Here is a 16642-nt window from a genome sequence, read left to right as displayed (position 1 = left end):
ATGTGGGGCGGTAGGTTATTCTAGTGGTTAAAGCATTTGCACGTCACGCCAAAGACCCGGGTTCGATTCCTCACGTGGGTACAATGTGTGAAGCCTATGTCTGGTGTCTGGAATATTGCTAAAAGCGGCATAAAACCACACAAACACACACACACTTGTTCCAATGTAGTTTACTGTATTGGTATTGTTCAGCTGTTTCGCCTGCTTCAGTACCCATTGCAAGCCATCCTCATACTGCTTTGATAGTGCTGGCACAATTGCATCACTCACAGAAACACTCAAGATGTATGTACCAATTTCCACTTTTTTAATATTCAAAACAAATCAATATTATGCCTCCACAATTGGTACTTGTAGCTGCTCAGAGAGTACAAAACCAACTCACAGAACATCAGACACACAGATTGGCTGCTTACAAGCAGGGCAGTTCAGGCTGTTACTGACATGATGCTCCAGTTAAATATTGCTTGTCAAACATGATGAACCACATACATCTTAAATTCAGTCGAATACAGTTTTTTCATATAAAAATTACAAATAATGTGCCTCTAAATCTGCTTATGTGATACTTTGAAGTCCAAACATATTGTTAAGAGTTTGTGAAGTTTTAAATGTTCAGAAATATGAAAGAAACTGTCCTTTAAACATGTAGTCCAGCTATGCTCGAAAGCAATGATTGAATATCAGTGTGAAATGTGTAATAAATATTATAAAAGCCTGACTATGCCTTAAGCACTCTGTTTCAACACTCAGCTCAGGCAGCAGGACCTTGTTAGCAGCATGGTGAATAAATTGTAAATATCTAATATAAAATAACAATCTAATAATAAACTTAGATACCACAGTTTGTCTGCCATGCAGTGTACCATGACATACACCATTGATACTTACAACCTGAAGCTTGCTATGAGGAAAATATGGTAACAGAAACAGGAATAACAAGGTCCAGATCCCATACAATAAAAGTGATATTCACAAGATTGCCATTGTGCAAACAGAATCAAATTCCACTGAAAATTAGAGAGAAAAAAGGCATCTTGCTGACAATCAACACTGGCTACACACAGACATTTTGCTGAGCAATCTATGTATAATATATATCCAATCTGAAAACAAATTTAGATTTTCTCACTGAAACAAAATCTGTTTTATTAATGTTATATATTACTTTATACAAAATTATCAACATATACTCTGTGGTAATCACAAATATTCAAATTATATTCCTCTTGTTACACATACTGAAGAATGGATGTTACATTTCCATCAAATAACAAGGGACAAGTATATGAAACTCATCTGAAAGGTGTATCAACATGAAGATTTGGCCATTTGTCTCCTAAGTCTAAATGGTTGAGACTGGATATTGAATTTGTTTGAAAAAACTTGGCTTGTATTTTGTTGATTTTGGGGCATATTTTTGTTATAAAATCTTCAAAATATCTACAAAAAATAATGTTTACAAAACACTTCTCTGTACAGTCCCATAGATGAAGTATGAGTATCTTTGGTTCCATAACAAAGTTCCATGTACTGTTCACTATGACTGACACCTTGTGTTCCTGTAGCAACTACCAGTAAATACATGCCCGGCAATCACGTTTCACAGGAAAACATTTACAATCTAACATCAGGACACATATTCTTAGGGTTCTTGAAATCTGATGATGACATGCTTCACAAAATATTCTGTATGACTATATTATGATGTAATAAACTTTGATTTTGTTAATAAGATGAAAGTTTTGAACAACGCATGTACAATGAATGAACCAGCAGATGCTACACTTCCGCAAACAGTTGAATATCACTTATACATATTGCACTTACCACTACAACAAATACAACACAAATTGGAGCCATCTGTATACAACTACCATTTGTACAACAGTTGACAGGTAAACTCAAAAGTCAGGGAAAAGACCACGAAATGCAGATACAGTCCACTCCATGATGAAATCAAGGGGACATTTCAGTAACACTCCAAGTTGGGTCTCCCCTTACACTGTACCATTGACCACCATGATGGATTAACCTGGAGCGTAATACCGACTTGTTCCTGATCCCAGATGGTGTGGGCTGTATATTTGTGTCTCAGCTTCAGCTGCACTGTCCAAAATCACAGTGCTAATGATCACACACAATAACAACTGGTACAATTACTCTAGCGATGCATTCCCACTAATGACACACTACCCTCGAAGATATGAACAAGAATAAGCTCTTCCTGTTTCTGTGCTGCTGGAACACATGCTGTGGTCAACTCCCCGACTGGAAAGTGTACAATACACTGAGGTACTATCTAATCCCATGGTACTGTACACACTGAATATAAATAGGACTTTGAGAAACATTATATGATTCTAAATAACGCACAAAATTAAATAGGATAAACAAAATGGCACATTTTCCCCTCATTCTCGAACACCATAATAGAGCCTACTGCCATGCCTCACAGTGACAACAGCGTGGTATTATGCAGGCGGAGGTTGATGTCGGAAGGGGTTGAGCAGTAAGTTGGGGTATCACATCTCAGTCTCTTATGACCCCACTGTGCTATGATCAAGATCATATTTATTTAACATCTTACAAACAGACCAAGCTTTAGCATGAAAATATTCATTTCACCTAAGATAATACATAGTCCTTCGTTGGTGAAATATTATTACAGCACTTGGCCATTTTGTTTTGTGCCAACAAGGTGAAGGTCGGTTGGAGAGGCAGATGTGGAAGCACCTCGTTGTATGAGAGCTGTAGTAGAGCTGCCCTTGTCGTGTGCTGTGTGCGACCAGTACATCCATACATGGCAACACATCCCTGAGATGGGCAGTCCTACAGCTTTGGCACAGTCATTTCTTCATCAGACGCTCATCCCACCCCGAGCCATATTTCTTACGAGGGATGGGAGGAGGGTAGACTATGCACTTGTTCTGTGATATATTCCAGAATCACTTCGAATACACAGCATTGTCTCATCTCTAATTCAACCATTATATATATGTATACCTCTGAATCTACGCATCCACATTTTCCAGGGCTAAATATCAAAGCAGCACATAGTAAAAATACCTGTTCAGGTAAACTGTAAAATCCACTAAAGTGGCCACCCACTTTTACACACAAATATAAGATCCACATATCCCAGCTAATACATTCCATAATGAATACTACATATCATCTGTTTACCTGTATATACATGAACATATACATGAACAAATGACTAGCATAAATAACTCGTTCTAACATGTACACCTGTGTATCACAAAAATGGCTTAATACCTCTTTTTGATTTTAATCTCTTAAACACTGGTTCAGAGACGCCAAAAACTAGCCAAACGCAAAATAAGGTGAAAGATCCTCATTAGTGAGTCTTTCAAGCACTCCTGGAACATTCTTATCTCATATCAAATGTCATGGTAGCACATGGTAACAGCAGTGTATGAAATAAGCCAAAAACCCAGCCAGACATCTGGGCTGGTAACTTCAAAAACTTACCAGCCCAGAAGAGATTTAACCAGTCCTTCTTAAGTCCTAAATCGGCAGTGCCAGTGGACACGTTATCTGAATATATTTTTTTCACCTGTCCATCGGGCTGGCTAGCTGTAAAATTAGACCGTCCGGCAGAAATCTAGCCCGTCTCGGGCGGTAGGATGGGCCTTATTTCATACACCGGTAACAGTTTATATATTAGTCCCACTTCCAAAAACACTAGGTGTCGTCAGATGCTCATTTCACGGTAGCACATGGCAACAAAGTTTTATGACAGTCCCAATTCCACAAACAATTGGAATAAGGACATACACATAGATACCGTAAGTCTCATTCTGGCAAATGGTAACAGAGTTGATATAATCGTCCCACTTCCATAAGCACTAGGAATCAGGAGGTGCTCGTATCATGAGTGTCAAGGGTAGCACATGGTAATTGAGTTACAGGATAGTCCCACTTTAACAATTGGAATCCGGTGATGCACATGAAGTTAGTCTCATGGTAGCACATGTTGACAGAGTTGAATTATAGTCCCACTTCCATGAACATTTGGAATCTGGATATACACACTTTCCAGTTGAACACATAAACTTTCAAATGGTCTCAACTGTGGGTCCATGTAATGGCTGAGGACAAGAATGATCACACTATCACATCTTGTAGAGGAGCACATGGATATTCATTTCCAACTAGTCAAGACAACTGTGGTCAACAGACACAATATCTCCGTTTTAGCACAATTTCAAGGTATTACTAGACTGTCAGACTGATAAATAATGTTGAGAGCATCACTGGAAGTGATACAGCAATCTCAGATGAGTCATGGAGAGAGTAGTTCCCTTTGAGAACTTGGGTGAAGAATACTTGCAGAAGGAGTATCAGACCATACATTGTTATTGTTTGGTTTATGGATCTGCCAACTTTACACAAAACAAATTCAGGGAAAACTTCAGATAAAAAAGACCATTAGTTATTGTATGGTAAAAATCGCTTTGACAATAAAATTGAAATAATCATTTCAGATTTTAGATTAATAATATGTTTTTGGACCCAATCCAGCCCTATCAATGAACCAAATTTATCATTACTCTGTACCACAGTCCACCAATAATGAAGAATCCTCCGCAATCCACCCATTTCTGAAGAATCTTCCACAATCCACCCATTTCTGAAGAATCTTCCACAATCCACCCATTTCTGAAGAATCCTCCACAATCCACCCATTTCTGGAGAATCTTCCACAATCCACCCATTTCTGGAGAATCTTCCACAATCCACCCATTTCTGGAGTATCTACAGCAATCCACCAATTTCTGAAGGATCTTCTGCAATCCACCCATTTCTGAAGGATCTTCTGTAATCCACCTATTTCTGAATGATCTTTGACAATCCACCCATTTCTGAAGAATCTTCGACAATCCACCTATTTCTGGAGAATCTTCAACAATCCACCCATTACTGAAGAATCTATTCAAGATTTCGCTAAGCCCAAGAACATATGAAGAGAGCTCAAATCACATATCACTGTTGGGGACAATATCAGAATGGTAGAACCTTTTCCAAGCACTGCCTGAGATGGTCGCCACGGGAGACATCATTCCTGGCCAGGTTTCTGCGAAACAGTATTGGGCAGTCCAGAGAGATGCAGGGCTGAGTCGTGTCCTGCGCTCCCATACACGTGTGGCATACCTGACAAAACACAACTCCACATCTACTGGCAGCATGAACACACATTCCAGTTTCACACAGAACATACAAATATACAACATACAGAAAATAACTGTTGTCTACAGTGAGAATGCTATGACTAATACCACTACAGAGTAATCAATGTGATTGGCCACACCAATGGCACTTAAGTAATAATGTGTTCTGGGATCCAGTCCTATTGGATCATCTGCAGAACAAAGCTTTTACTTTGATAAGGAATGCACTTAGTTTGGTGCTGAAAGAACAGTTCAGATTATTGTTTAACACTGCATGCCATCAGTCATGCTACAAAGTCAGACCACCTATTTGGTCGCCTCTTCCCACTAGTATAGGTTCAATTCTAACCCACAATCCCCACATGGAGAACATATCCATGTTTACATCAGCTTACCTCTGCCAGCCTCTCATAGACAGATTCCCAGCGCCAGATTTTGTCCATCAGTGTGACAGCCACCATCTGTGGGTTCAGCATACACTTGGCACAGATTGGCTGCTTTGTCTGCTCGTCACAGACAGGGCAGTTACTTACAGAGAAGTACTGGGAAATGGTGCCCTGGCAACATAACAACAATGCTCCGTCAAACTGTGATGCTGGGATATTCCTGGACAGGAACATCAGTGAGTTGTGTGTAAGTTTCTCAGTTAGGGACCGAAGATGATTATCATGGAAAAGCACGTACACTGTGAATGAACCCCCCTAAAATTTATGAACTAAGTAAGTAACCCCAACCCCCACCCCTGCATGTCCAAACAAAATGTGTGACCGCCCCCTTAAAATCTTCATCACCCCCTAGCCATAACTTATGAACGGTCCCTTACATCATCGTGTGTTTGCATCATGTGGGAGAAAAGCCAATAGATTTTTATCCACAGTTCTTGGACACTTACCACCTAAGTGAAACCCACAGGTATGGTGCTGACAAGCCTTGAAACATAATCATGGAACTGAACCCACAATGATAGGTTTTCTGTCAAGTTAAAGGCACTATGGAAGTGGTGTCTAAACCCTCATTAAAAGATGAGGTAGACAATCTGCGTTCTACAATTATGCATTACCTTCTTTGAGTCCCCGGACACGATGGCCTGTGGCACAACACGGATCACCTTTGGCATGCTTTGATACCTGTTTGAAATGTGAGCATAAACTTCAATACTCCTCCACATCACATCTTGCTGGAATGAACACTGGATAACACAGCAGTGGTGATGACTTAACAACTAACATCAGTCAATATTATTAATATCAAAACCTAAATAATACTGATTCTTATGAAAGAAAACTATGGAAATTTTTACCATGGTTATATGGAGGCCACATAAATAACAAGTCCACCCCTGGGTGAGACAGAGTTGTGACAACTATCACAGTTTGTCAGTAAAGTACAGATTCTAGAATTTCTGGTGGGTTGAGATCCATTCAGGATTCAAACCCATAGTTGAAGAATACACCATGGCATCTAGAAAGTGGTCAAATGTAATACTTTACTAAGATCCTAAGAAAGTGTAATCCATAATAAACATTGGTTGCAATTTACCACTCCCTAAATGGCATAGTGTCACAGCAGTCAAAGGTTGGAAGAACACAAGAATGTGAATACTTTTGATAATGGTTCAGGCTACTTCTTGCCTTTTCACTCCCATCTGTAGCATTTATGTAAGGAATTTTAATTTTGCTTACTAACAGGATATACAATAATGCAACTCTGCTGTGATCTTCCACTGTAACAACACCTTAACACAATGGAGCAATTACCATCCAAAGACGTCAACTCCAATCAGTGAGAAGAGTCTGTGTAGTGGTGGCAGGATCTGCTTGGTGATGTAGTAAGTGCCGTTGATGCGCAGTGTTGGGTCACGCAGAACCTCGCTGGGGTGTCTGACCAGCTGGATGAGTGGTAGCCCTGGACTTCCATACACAATAACATAGGGTATCCTCTCGCCAACACGAGGCTCTGCACGGCGGTCTTGTCGCATTAGCTTTCTGTAATCAGACAATGGATCACATCTACTTTCAACTGATGTCAAAGCATGAGTCATCATAGATGAGATTAATTACAAAATGCATCGAAATATTGTTGAACAAGGTCAATTTATACAAGAAATATCAGTTCTGTATTCAAAGTTAATAAAGTTCAAGTGTTTGGGTTATGTTCCCAGCGTCTGTGCCTATTCCATTACAACAGTAGCACAGATGACTGTTCTGCTTAACTGATCTGTATGTTATTTGATTCATTGATAATGATGTAGCAAAACGATGTTGCTTGCACTCACTTGGCAATCTCCAGTCCTGGCACACATGCACCTGGCTTGTATCCCATCATGCCTCTGAACTCCTTGGCAAAGATGCAATCCTGAATGCTGACCTTACCCTCCATGAGTTTCTGACATTGGCGCTCAACAAAGGCCTTGACCTGTGACACATCTCTGGTTGTGAACAGCAGCTTGATACAGCGTTCCAGCACCTGGTCAAAATAATGTAATTTTCTGAATAAAATTGATATTTTATACTAATCCTGACTCATGCTCTATTCTATTCATATTCATATTCATATTCTATAACATTTTACCATTGTACCATCCTATCACAGTACCACTTTCCCAAAGTACTATTTTACTTCAGTCCTATTCTACCACAATACAATTCTACTAGTGTACCATTTTAAAACTGTATCTCTCTACAACAAGGGGCTGTGAAGTAGCCAAGTGGTTGATGCATTCGCTCATAACACAAAAGACCAAGGTTTCGATTCCCCACATGGGTACAACTGTGAAGCCCATTTCTAGTGTCCCCATTTCGGGTGATATTGCTGGAATATTGCTACAAGTGGCTTTAAAACCATACTTACTCACTCACTTACTCACTCTACAACAATCCCATTTTTACAGCTCTATCTGTCTACCAGTCTACAACTCTATCATTTCATTCTATGCCCAACCTTATCTCCTGAGCATAACTGACTGTCTTCTGGTTTCACAGTTTGTCTGTTTACTCTCTTAGTGACAGTCAGATTCACTTGATCACCACAGTTTGTAAATTACCTAGTTGTGGACAGACAATCCATTGGTTGAGAGAATAAGCAGCATCTAACACCATTGGGGTACGATGATATGCAATTAATTATGTTGAAGACTCCACAGTTCTAGGTTCCTATTAGGATTGTGGCAACCAAGAACTCAGTATTGAGCCATATGGAGAGGAGAATTAAACCCACAGGAGCTGCAGGTTGAGCAACAGCACTCCTCACTTGGCCACCAGTAGCACCCATTACTCCACACAGTCCACAAGGGAAGAATCACTACAATAAACTTGGTCATCGCCTTGCATTCACCGCTGACAGATGTTCACACTCCTTGGGACGGTTTAGGTGTATTGCAGTGGCTGTGCTCTGCTCACCTTGGAAACTGCAGCACAGTTGTCTCGTCTGACTGTTTCAATACCCTTGGCATCATACACTGGCTCCTTCTGGTCCACAGTCTCATAGCTGAAGCCCACGTACCTCTTCTTGCTCTGCAGGACACATGGCATGTATACCTGGAGAGATACAGGGAGAGAGAGTCAAACAATAGTCCTATATGCAGTGTATGAAATAAGGCCCGGTCGACCGCCCGAGACGGTCTAGATTTCTGACGGACGGTCTAAATGTCTGGCTGGATTTTTGGCTTATTTCATACACTGCTATATGCCCTCCTCAGCAGTATCACAGCTTTCTAAAGCAGTTTCAGGGTAATCTTGTCTTCCCTGATAAAAAACAACACCAGATGCTCATCTTGTGACAACTCTTCACATCTTTGTAGGTTTTCAAGATAAGCATTGACACTTAAGAATTATTTTCTGCCTCAGCTTGGAACTAAGTGTTGGAAGAAGATATCTATTACACTCATTCAACTTTGTAAAACAATTAAGCAACATGAAGCCTCTCACAAGTGATCCTGTTCAAAGTCACAAGATAAGAATAGCAGCTGTACCTTTTCAAACTTCAGTTTGATTGGCTTTGGGAACATGGCTGTGACAGCATCTGCAATTTCTTGGCCGATCTGAAATGCTTCATCTTTATTTCGACCTTCTAGATGGATAAACATGCTGCAAGATCAAGGCAAAAACTAGTATTAGCTACTCTACACATTACCAAAACACCATATTCCAAAGATTTACTCATTCTTCCTACATTTACTTCATCAATATCACAAGGATGACATCACATACTGACATGAGAATGACACAAGGTTTTTTCCTGTTTGTTTGTTGTTTTATGTCATAGTTAGCAATCTTCCAGTTGTATTGCAGTTACCTCTACAGATTCTGAGTAGGAGTACAATCCACAGGATCAGTAAATGATGATGTACAATGAACCAATTCACAATGTCTGACCATCCTGTCACCTTAGGCACCTTTCACAACCAGCCTATGTTGCCGGGATCCAGTTGACTGACTGAGTTTGGTTTTACGCCGCTTTTAGCAATATTCCAGCAACATCACGGCAGGGGACACCAGAAATGGGCTTCACACATTGTGCCCATGTGGGGATTCGAACCCAGGTCTTCGGCGTGACGAGCCAACGCTTTAACCATTAGGCTACCCCACCGCCCCCCGGGATCCAGTTGAGAGGTGTTGACAGCATCACCAACAATTCACACAATACACACAAGGTAACCACTCAGTCTTCATTATGACAAGGTAGGAAAAGCTGTATGTATGTTTCAGGTGCTGGAAATGTAATTTGCCCAAAATCCACATGATGTTATGTGCCTACACAAGTCACCGTGTTGAAGTGGGGATCAGTCTGTTTGTACATACCTGTCTGTGTCACCATAGACGACCCTTGCCCTCCACTGGGGTGTGTCCTCCACGAGTTTGATAGATCTCTCCAGGGTCTCCCTTGCCTTCCGCACTATACTGTCACCAACCTGGGAGGACAGAGATACACATGCATCATTGTTCTGTTTACACATTATCTTTTCTTTTCATTTATCTCTCAGCTGTTGGCAATTAAGAATAACAAAACAAGGATACATAGAACATTGCATTCCTCCATACAAATGGCCTTATTCAAAATTTGAAAAAATAATTCAAAATCAATAATATAGTCAAATGACAATCTAAAATATTAACTGGTCCTCACATCATGTAACATAAGCCTGTAAGATGTGTTGCCATGGTGAATCACTCACCTCTATACATGGCATCCTCCCAGAGAAGCTGGCTCCTGTGTAGCCATACGTGACATTGGCAATCAGCTTCAGGCCCAGTTGTCGGGCATTCAACAGGCGGTATAGAGTCTGAAAGCACAAACACCATGGTTCATATCTGAACTAACTCTATCAAGTAAAAAGATTCAAGAGTACTGCTTCTCCGGGTCAAGCTGCTGCTTCTACCACACAATGAAGACCAACAAATGGGGTAGACAGACAAACAGACACTATCTTCTTTCAGTGGCATGTTAAAAGTTGGGAAGTACAATTCTTTTATGGATAACAACTTGTATTATTTTGTGAGTGTGACATTTCAGCATTTGACAACATTACCAGAACCTGTGTCAACACTCCCATTCACAAAATACAACAAGTCTTACAGTCTCCCCTAAATGTAATGTGTTAGTGACTTGTGATCAATGAATAAAGTTTTCTTCCAAATCAGGTGATTACCAGTGTGCCAGAATACAGCTTACCTTGTCATGTTTATAGCCTTTCATTGCCTTCTTCACCATGAGCCGGGTCTTGAGAATCTCACCCACCATCCTAATGAAAGACAAAATGCTTCCATATTACAAACCACTTTCTATAAACATACTAATATATATTCAGTTAGAACCTTAAACTACTGTTTACCACAATTATTTCAGTTAAGACAAAGTTAGGCTGTCAATAGATAGCCAGTTGTGCAAGTCAGCAGAAACCAGAATATGTAATGCCTTACCTGGGCAGGATACCCTGTCTGACATGGTCCTTCAGGAACACAACACCATTAGGGGATATTGTCACATCCTTCTCCAGTTTCTAAACATAACAATAAAGGATCATGAGAATAAGGATGTCACAAAGTTAACAGCTGCATTATATGTTGTTTGGGTTGGCATTTTTCCAACAGTGTTGAGCAATATATGCCTGAGTATAGGGTGGCAACAGTCTTGGCTCAGTGACTAAATGCCAATCAGAGTTGAACAATATTCCAGCAATATCATGATTGCCTGTAAATACCATAATCACCATACCACAGGTAAACCAGGATCATGTCATCAGGTCACGGCGACACAGAGTCAGAGAGGTCGCAGTGACATACAGATACAAGGTCACACATAATAAGCACTCAGTAATTATTGTAGTCTGTTTTTATGACAAGAATATTTGGGGTTTATTCTGACCTGGATACACACAAGGTGCTACATTTTTCACAAATAATACATGGCATAGAAGAGTAAAATAATGTTTTGTTTCCTCTTACCTTTAGCTGTGATGGTGATATTTTCAGTGATGTACATCCAAACTCAAAAGGGCCCTCACTGAAAGACAATTTTGAATGTGGAGGTCACAAAAGGATTGTTTTCTTATTTGATTGACAGAGTTTATGGAGTTCATTCTCTTCTAGTTTACACAATATAAATCCTAATATGCATATGATAAATGATAAAACCCATGCACAGTGGAATATGGCACCTTAAACAACAGTTCCACATATATCCCAAAAGAATAAACCTGGTGCAGAGTGCCTTAACTAACATGGCTTTAGCAAGACCATGGACACAGCTGAGGGAGAACTAACAGACACAACACGCATTAATTATCACACATGAGCCAGCTGTATCATCGCCATTTCGGCAGCAATGCAGAAAGGAGATCTATGTCCTATTTCACAAGGAGGTCTCAGCATTAAAACAACTGCATCTTCCATACTTTTACCATAATCTAGAGTCAACTACAGTGTTAGAATCATTTTGTGCTGAGGGCTCCTGGTGTAGAGTGTCTCGACTTACTGGGCTTTAGCAAGACCCTGGATCCTGCCGAGACAGGTGGAGAAGCAGTAGTTGTAGGCGATCATGATGGAGGGGTAGAGGGACTGGAAGTCAAGTACCACAACTGGGTGGGTGTAGAAGCGAGACTCCGGCTCCAGGTTGAGCGGGATGCATTCCGGGGCTTTCTGACGTGCACGCTGCTCCACACCTGGGGATGCTGGAAGGAAGTTCATGGGCTTGGCCAGTCTCAGCATCATGGATTCCACACGGTACTGGAACAACAGGAATATAGGTCAGGACAGTCATAGACTCCACACAGTACTGGAACAACAGGAATATAGATCAAGATAGTCATAGACTCCACACAGTACTGGAACAACAGGAATATAGGTCAAGATAGTCAAAGACTCCACACAGTACTGGAACAACAGGAATATAGGTCAAGATAGTCATAGACTCCATACAGTACTGGAACAACAGGAATATAGGTCAAGACAGTCATAGACTCTATACAGCACTGGAACAACAGGAATATAGGTCAAGACAGTCATAGGTCAACAACAGGAATATAGGTCAAGAGTCATAGTCATAGACTATATACAGTACTGGAACAACAGGAATATACAGGAATATAGGTCAAGATAGTCATCATAGACTCTATACAGCACTGGAACAACAGGAATATAGGTCAAGGATAGTCATAGACTCTCCATACAGTACTGGAACAACAGGAATATAGGTCAAGATAGTCATAGACTCTATACAGCACTGGAACAACAGGAATATAGGTCAAGACAGTCATAGACTATACATACTGGAACAACAGGAATATAGGTCAAGATAGTCATAGACTCCATACAGTACTGGAACAACAGGAATATAGGTCAAGATAGTCATAGACTCTATACAGTACTGGAACAACAGGAATATAGGTCAAGATAGTCATAGACTCTATACAGTACTGGAACAACAGGAATATAGGTCAAGATAGTCATAGACTCATACAGTACTGGAACAACAGGAATATAGGTCAAGATAGTCATAGACTATACAGTACTGGAACAACAGGAATATATAGTCATAGACTCCATACAGTCAAGATAGTCTCAAGATAGGAGTCATAGACTCTATACAGTACTGGAACAACAGGAATATAGGTCAAGATAGTCATAGACTCTATACAGCACTGGAACAACAGGAATATAGGTCAAGATAGTCATAGACTCCACACAGTACTGGAACAACAGGAATATAGGTCAAGATAGTCATGGCCTCCATAAGGTACTTGAACACAAGGAACATAGGTCAAGATGCCGGTCTAATCTATTCCATAAACAAAATGGGCTTGTGCACATTATGAACTGACAATAAACCTCAGCCATCCACTCACCTGTGATCCCCTTGAGAGAACATGGTAGAACTCAATGCCAAATACACGGGCAAACTCGATCGTCTTCCCAACAAGATCCAATTGGTCCATCATCTGTAGAACACCCTTGACCTTTGTCACATAGTATTCCACCACACGCCACCTAGGGGTAAAAAGTTACCATTACAACCCAACACAATGTCAGTTTTCTTGATAATACTGCCATTTCTCTCTCTTATGTCCACATTCTACCCAGTATGTGAATGGATGAAAATTGTTAAACACTTCAGTCATCAATATTTAAGTTATATGCCCCATGGCTGAAGATATACAATCTGAACTGAGTGAATGAGCACATTGCCAAGTGACAGAGGGACCATCCAGGCCTTATTTCAGTCATTATTATTAAGTCCTTTCTGACATAGAATCCCCACAGTAAGTCAAGCATAAGGTAGAGAGCATGTGATGCTTATGTTAAAGCAACAGCTGTAGCTTCTCCGGAGCCAGTTACCTGTAGTGGTGGGCCCTATGGTTGAACCACAGGCTGAGTGTGCGGGTCGTGTACAGGGGCACACGTCGATGTAAGATATGGAATGCAGTGTTTTCAAAAGTGTAGATGTTCAAGGTCACCTGAAATACATTAAAAACATGACTGTACACAATAAGAATGACCAGATATTTATCATTTTCCACAAAGCAAATGTACCAAAGTTAATAAAGGATTAAGTTTTTCTGAAACATTTAATCTGATTTAAGAAATCTTATTATCAGTAAATACCAATCACCTCTATAACAAGATATTGTGACCAGGAAGTTGTCTGGCTGAAAACTGCTTGTTTAAAACATTTGAAATTGTAAGCACTTAATCAAAACTTGTTCTGATTTTTCTAATCAGGAGCAACAAGATATGACTGGCTGAAAGAGTTCTTATTTTACAAAGATCCAATCAACATGCAAGCATCTAGGTCAATATTGCTTACCTCGTGTCGAAGCAGACGCCACAGGTTGAGGACAATCCGTCCAGTGATGTTGATCTCTGATGTGTAGTCTGCACCCCACTCATTCCCGCCTGCCTTGGCACGATTCCCTGCCTTAGAATCTTAACACAAGAAGTGACTTCATCAATACATACAGATATACACAAATAAACAATAAAACAAGGGCATATACTTTAGTACTGAAAATCAAACAAACAATATTGCAAAAACTCTTAATTTCTTAAACTGGTATCAACAACATATGATTTATTGTCAAACATTCCAATAGTCAGAAAGTAAGATACTTTATGGATGACAAAGTATCTTACTTTCATATTACTCACCAACTTCTCAAATGCCAATCAAACAGATCATTCCAATAGTCAAAATGAATTTCAGGATTATATGTCCAAAAGTTGGTGAGGTATACATTATTCCCCTGTTACAAATACCTGGTGTGCGGGATATCCTGGTGCAAAGGTCGGTGCCAAGGTGAGTTGCCCGCTGCAGGACGAAGCCCCAGGACAACATCTGTATCGTAGCCCACCACAATGTCAGGGTCATATCTACAGACAGACAATACCAGCTGCTAAAATCGTTATCCAGTATTACCAGTTCATCTTACAAGGCTGTAGTGGAAGGAAACACTTCTATGTTTAACACTGATCATTGTTTTGGAAAAACAAACAATAACGAATGAGAACACAAAGATTAGGAAGACATAGCTTTCTGATTCTGTATCCTTAACATACATTATAATGAATAAGTAGGAAATGTTCTGTTGCTATTTAAGTTCACTTGTCTTGAGAACCGTTTAAAGGAAACACTACAAGAGCAGATGGTCTCATTACCTTGTTATGCAATGTGTATTAACCAGGTTACAATAATGTTTATTACTCCCTAACTTCATCATAATATACAAGTCTCACTTGAATATAGTGGATCTCAGATTTCATGATCAGTTCCTTGGTTGGAAACTGTAACTAACTGGTCATCTATGAAATCAATTAACTGGAACAATGCTACTGGATCGAGAGTATGTTTACATGACACAGACCTTTAACTTTTGCCGTATAAACACAAGCACCTCTGTTACATCATGTTAACGTTATCAAAACAAAGACATCAGTTTTGACACTCACTTCTGAATTAGTCTCACAAAGCTCTCAACAAGTTCTGTTTCATTTGTAACATATTCAGTGTCGATATCCTCTACTCCCGACTTCTTCAAAATGGAAGCTGTCTGCCTGCGGGTTTTATCCACTGATGCATCAGCTTCATCACTGGACCTGGAAGTTCCTGGTTTCGGTTCAGATCCAGCCCTGGATGTTGAAGGCTGAGGTTCAGGTTGAGCCTTTGGTGTTGATGGCTTTGGAGAGACAGGTCGCTGTTTGGGTATATGAGCAGCCCGAGCAGACGCCACATCTACCATGATAGCTCCTGTGATGTGGCGTTCTCCTTTAGAAGGAGGAACATCATCAAAGATAGAATAGAAGATGGCCTGCATAGTATCAACTTCTGGGTCAGGTCGCAGATCACCGCGTGTCTCAACGTGAACTTCCATACTCATGACAGTCAAGAACTGATGCTGAAATCAGAGCAAGGCCATCTCAAACTCAAAGTCAAAATCAGTGAAAGCCTATCCGTCTTAGCTTCAACAAATCTTTCTTGATAAAAGCAATATAATCATATAATAATCTCACCTCATGTAAAGCTTTAGCATCTTGGTAGTTTTGTTGTGTAAGTTTAAATCCATAGGTGTTCTTGGGAGTGGGGCCATCTATTTGGGATGTGCTACGCTTGGGTGTTGGAGTTGCCAGCTGGCTCTGAAAGGAAACACACAAACATGTCTCACAAGAATGAATCCGAAGTTTGTCTTAATAATTTACCATCCATTCATGTGAGCCAAAGAAAGTGATGCAGTAAGACAATTATTCAGAGACAGTAATTAATTTTTACTTCTTTATCAAACTGAGAAAGATTTGTCTTCATCAAATGTTAACATATTGTTAGAAATGCTAACTAAAATTTATTAAGGGCTAGGCTGACAAAATATTTCATGCATAATTTAAACAAAATTTAAATAAATATTACTACACAACTAAACAAAATTGAAAAACAATTTTCAAATTTGCATTTTGGCTAGCTGG

At 40.0% G+C, this 16642-nt stretch overlaps 1 protein-coding gene across 1 annotated transcript in view; it reads right to left on the bottom strand.

Annotated features, from left to right (window-relative positions):
- Positions 1-4719: 4719 nt before the first annotated feature.
- The window catches only part of LOC124288270, a 109420-nt gene continuing 97497 nt past the window's right edge, over positions 4720-16642 (bottom strand). Inside the window, 20 exon segments of the mRNA XM_046724782.1 lie at positions 4720-5178; positions 5591-5752; positions 6256-6322; positions 6953-7180; positions 7471-7661; positions 8594-8731; positions 9166-9280; positions 9995-10104; positions 10369-10476; positions 10866-10935; positions 11114-11193; positions 11639-11696; positions 12168-12418; positions 13537-13678; positions 14027-14145; positions 14496-14614; positions 14945-15030; positions 15032-15058; positions 15635-16080; positions 16196-16318. Of these exon segments, the coding sequence (XP_046580738.1) occupies positions 5029-5178; positions 5591-5752; positions 6256-6322; positions 6953-7180; positions 7471-7661; positions 8594-8731; positions 9166-9280; positions 9995-10104; positions 10369-10476; positions 10866-10935; positions 11114-11193; positions 11639-11696; positions 12168-12418; positions 13537-13678; positions 14027-14145; positions 14496-14614; positions 14945-15030; positions 15032-15058; positions 15635-16080; positions 16196-16318 (2790 nt within the window). The 3' untranslated portion in view covers positions 4720-5028.

This window comes from Haliotis rubra, unplaced genomic scaffold (genome assembly GCF_003918875.1).
Source record: "Haliotis rubra isolate DU_JTF1 unplaced genomic scaffold, ASM391887v1 Scf414, whole genome shotgun sequence".
Classification (NCBI taxonomy): domain Eukaryota; kingdom Metazoa; phylum Mollusca; class Gastropoda; order Lepetellida; family Haliotidae; genus Haliotis; species Haliotis rubra.
This window is presented reverse-complemented; position numbering and strand designations above follow the sequence as displayed.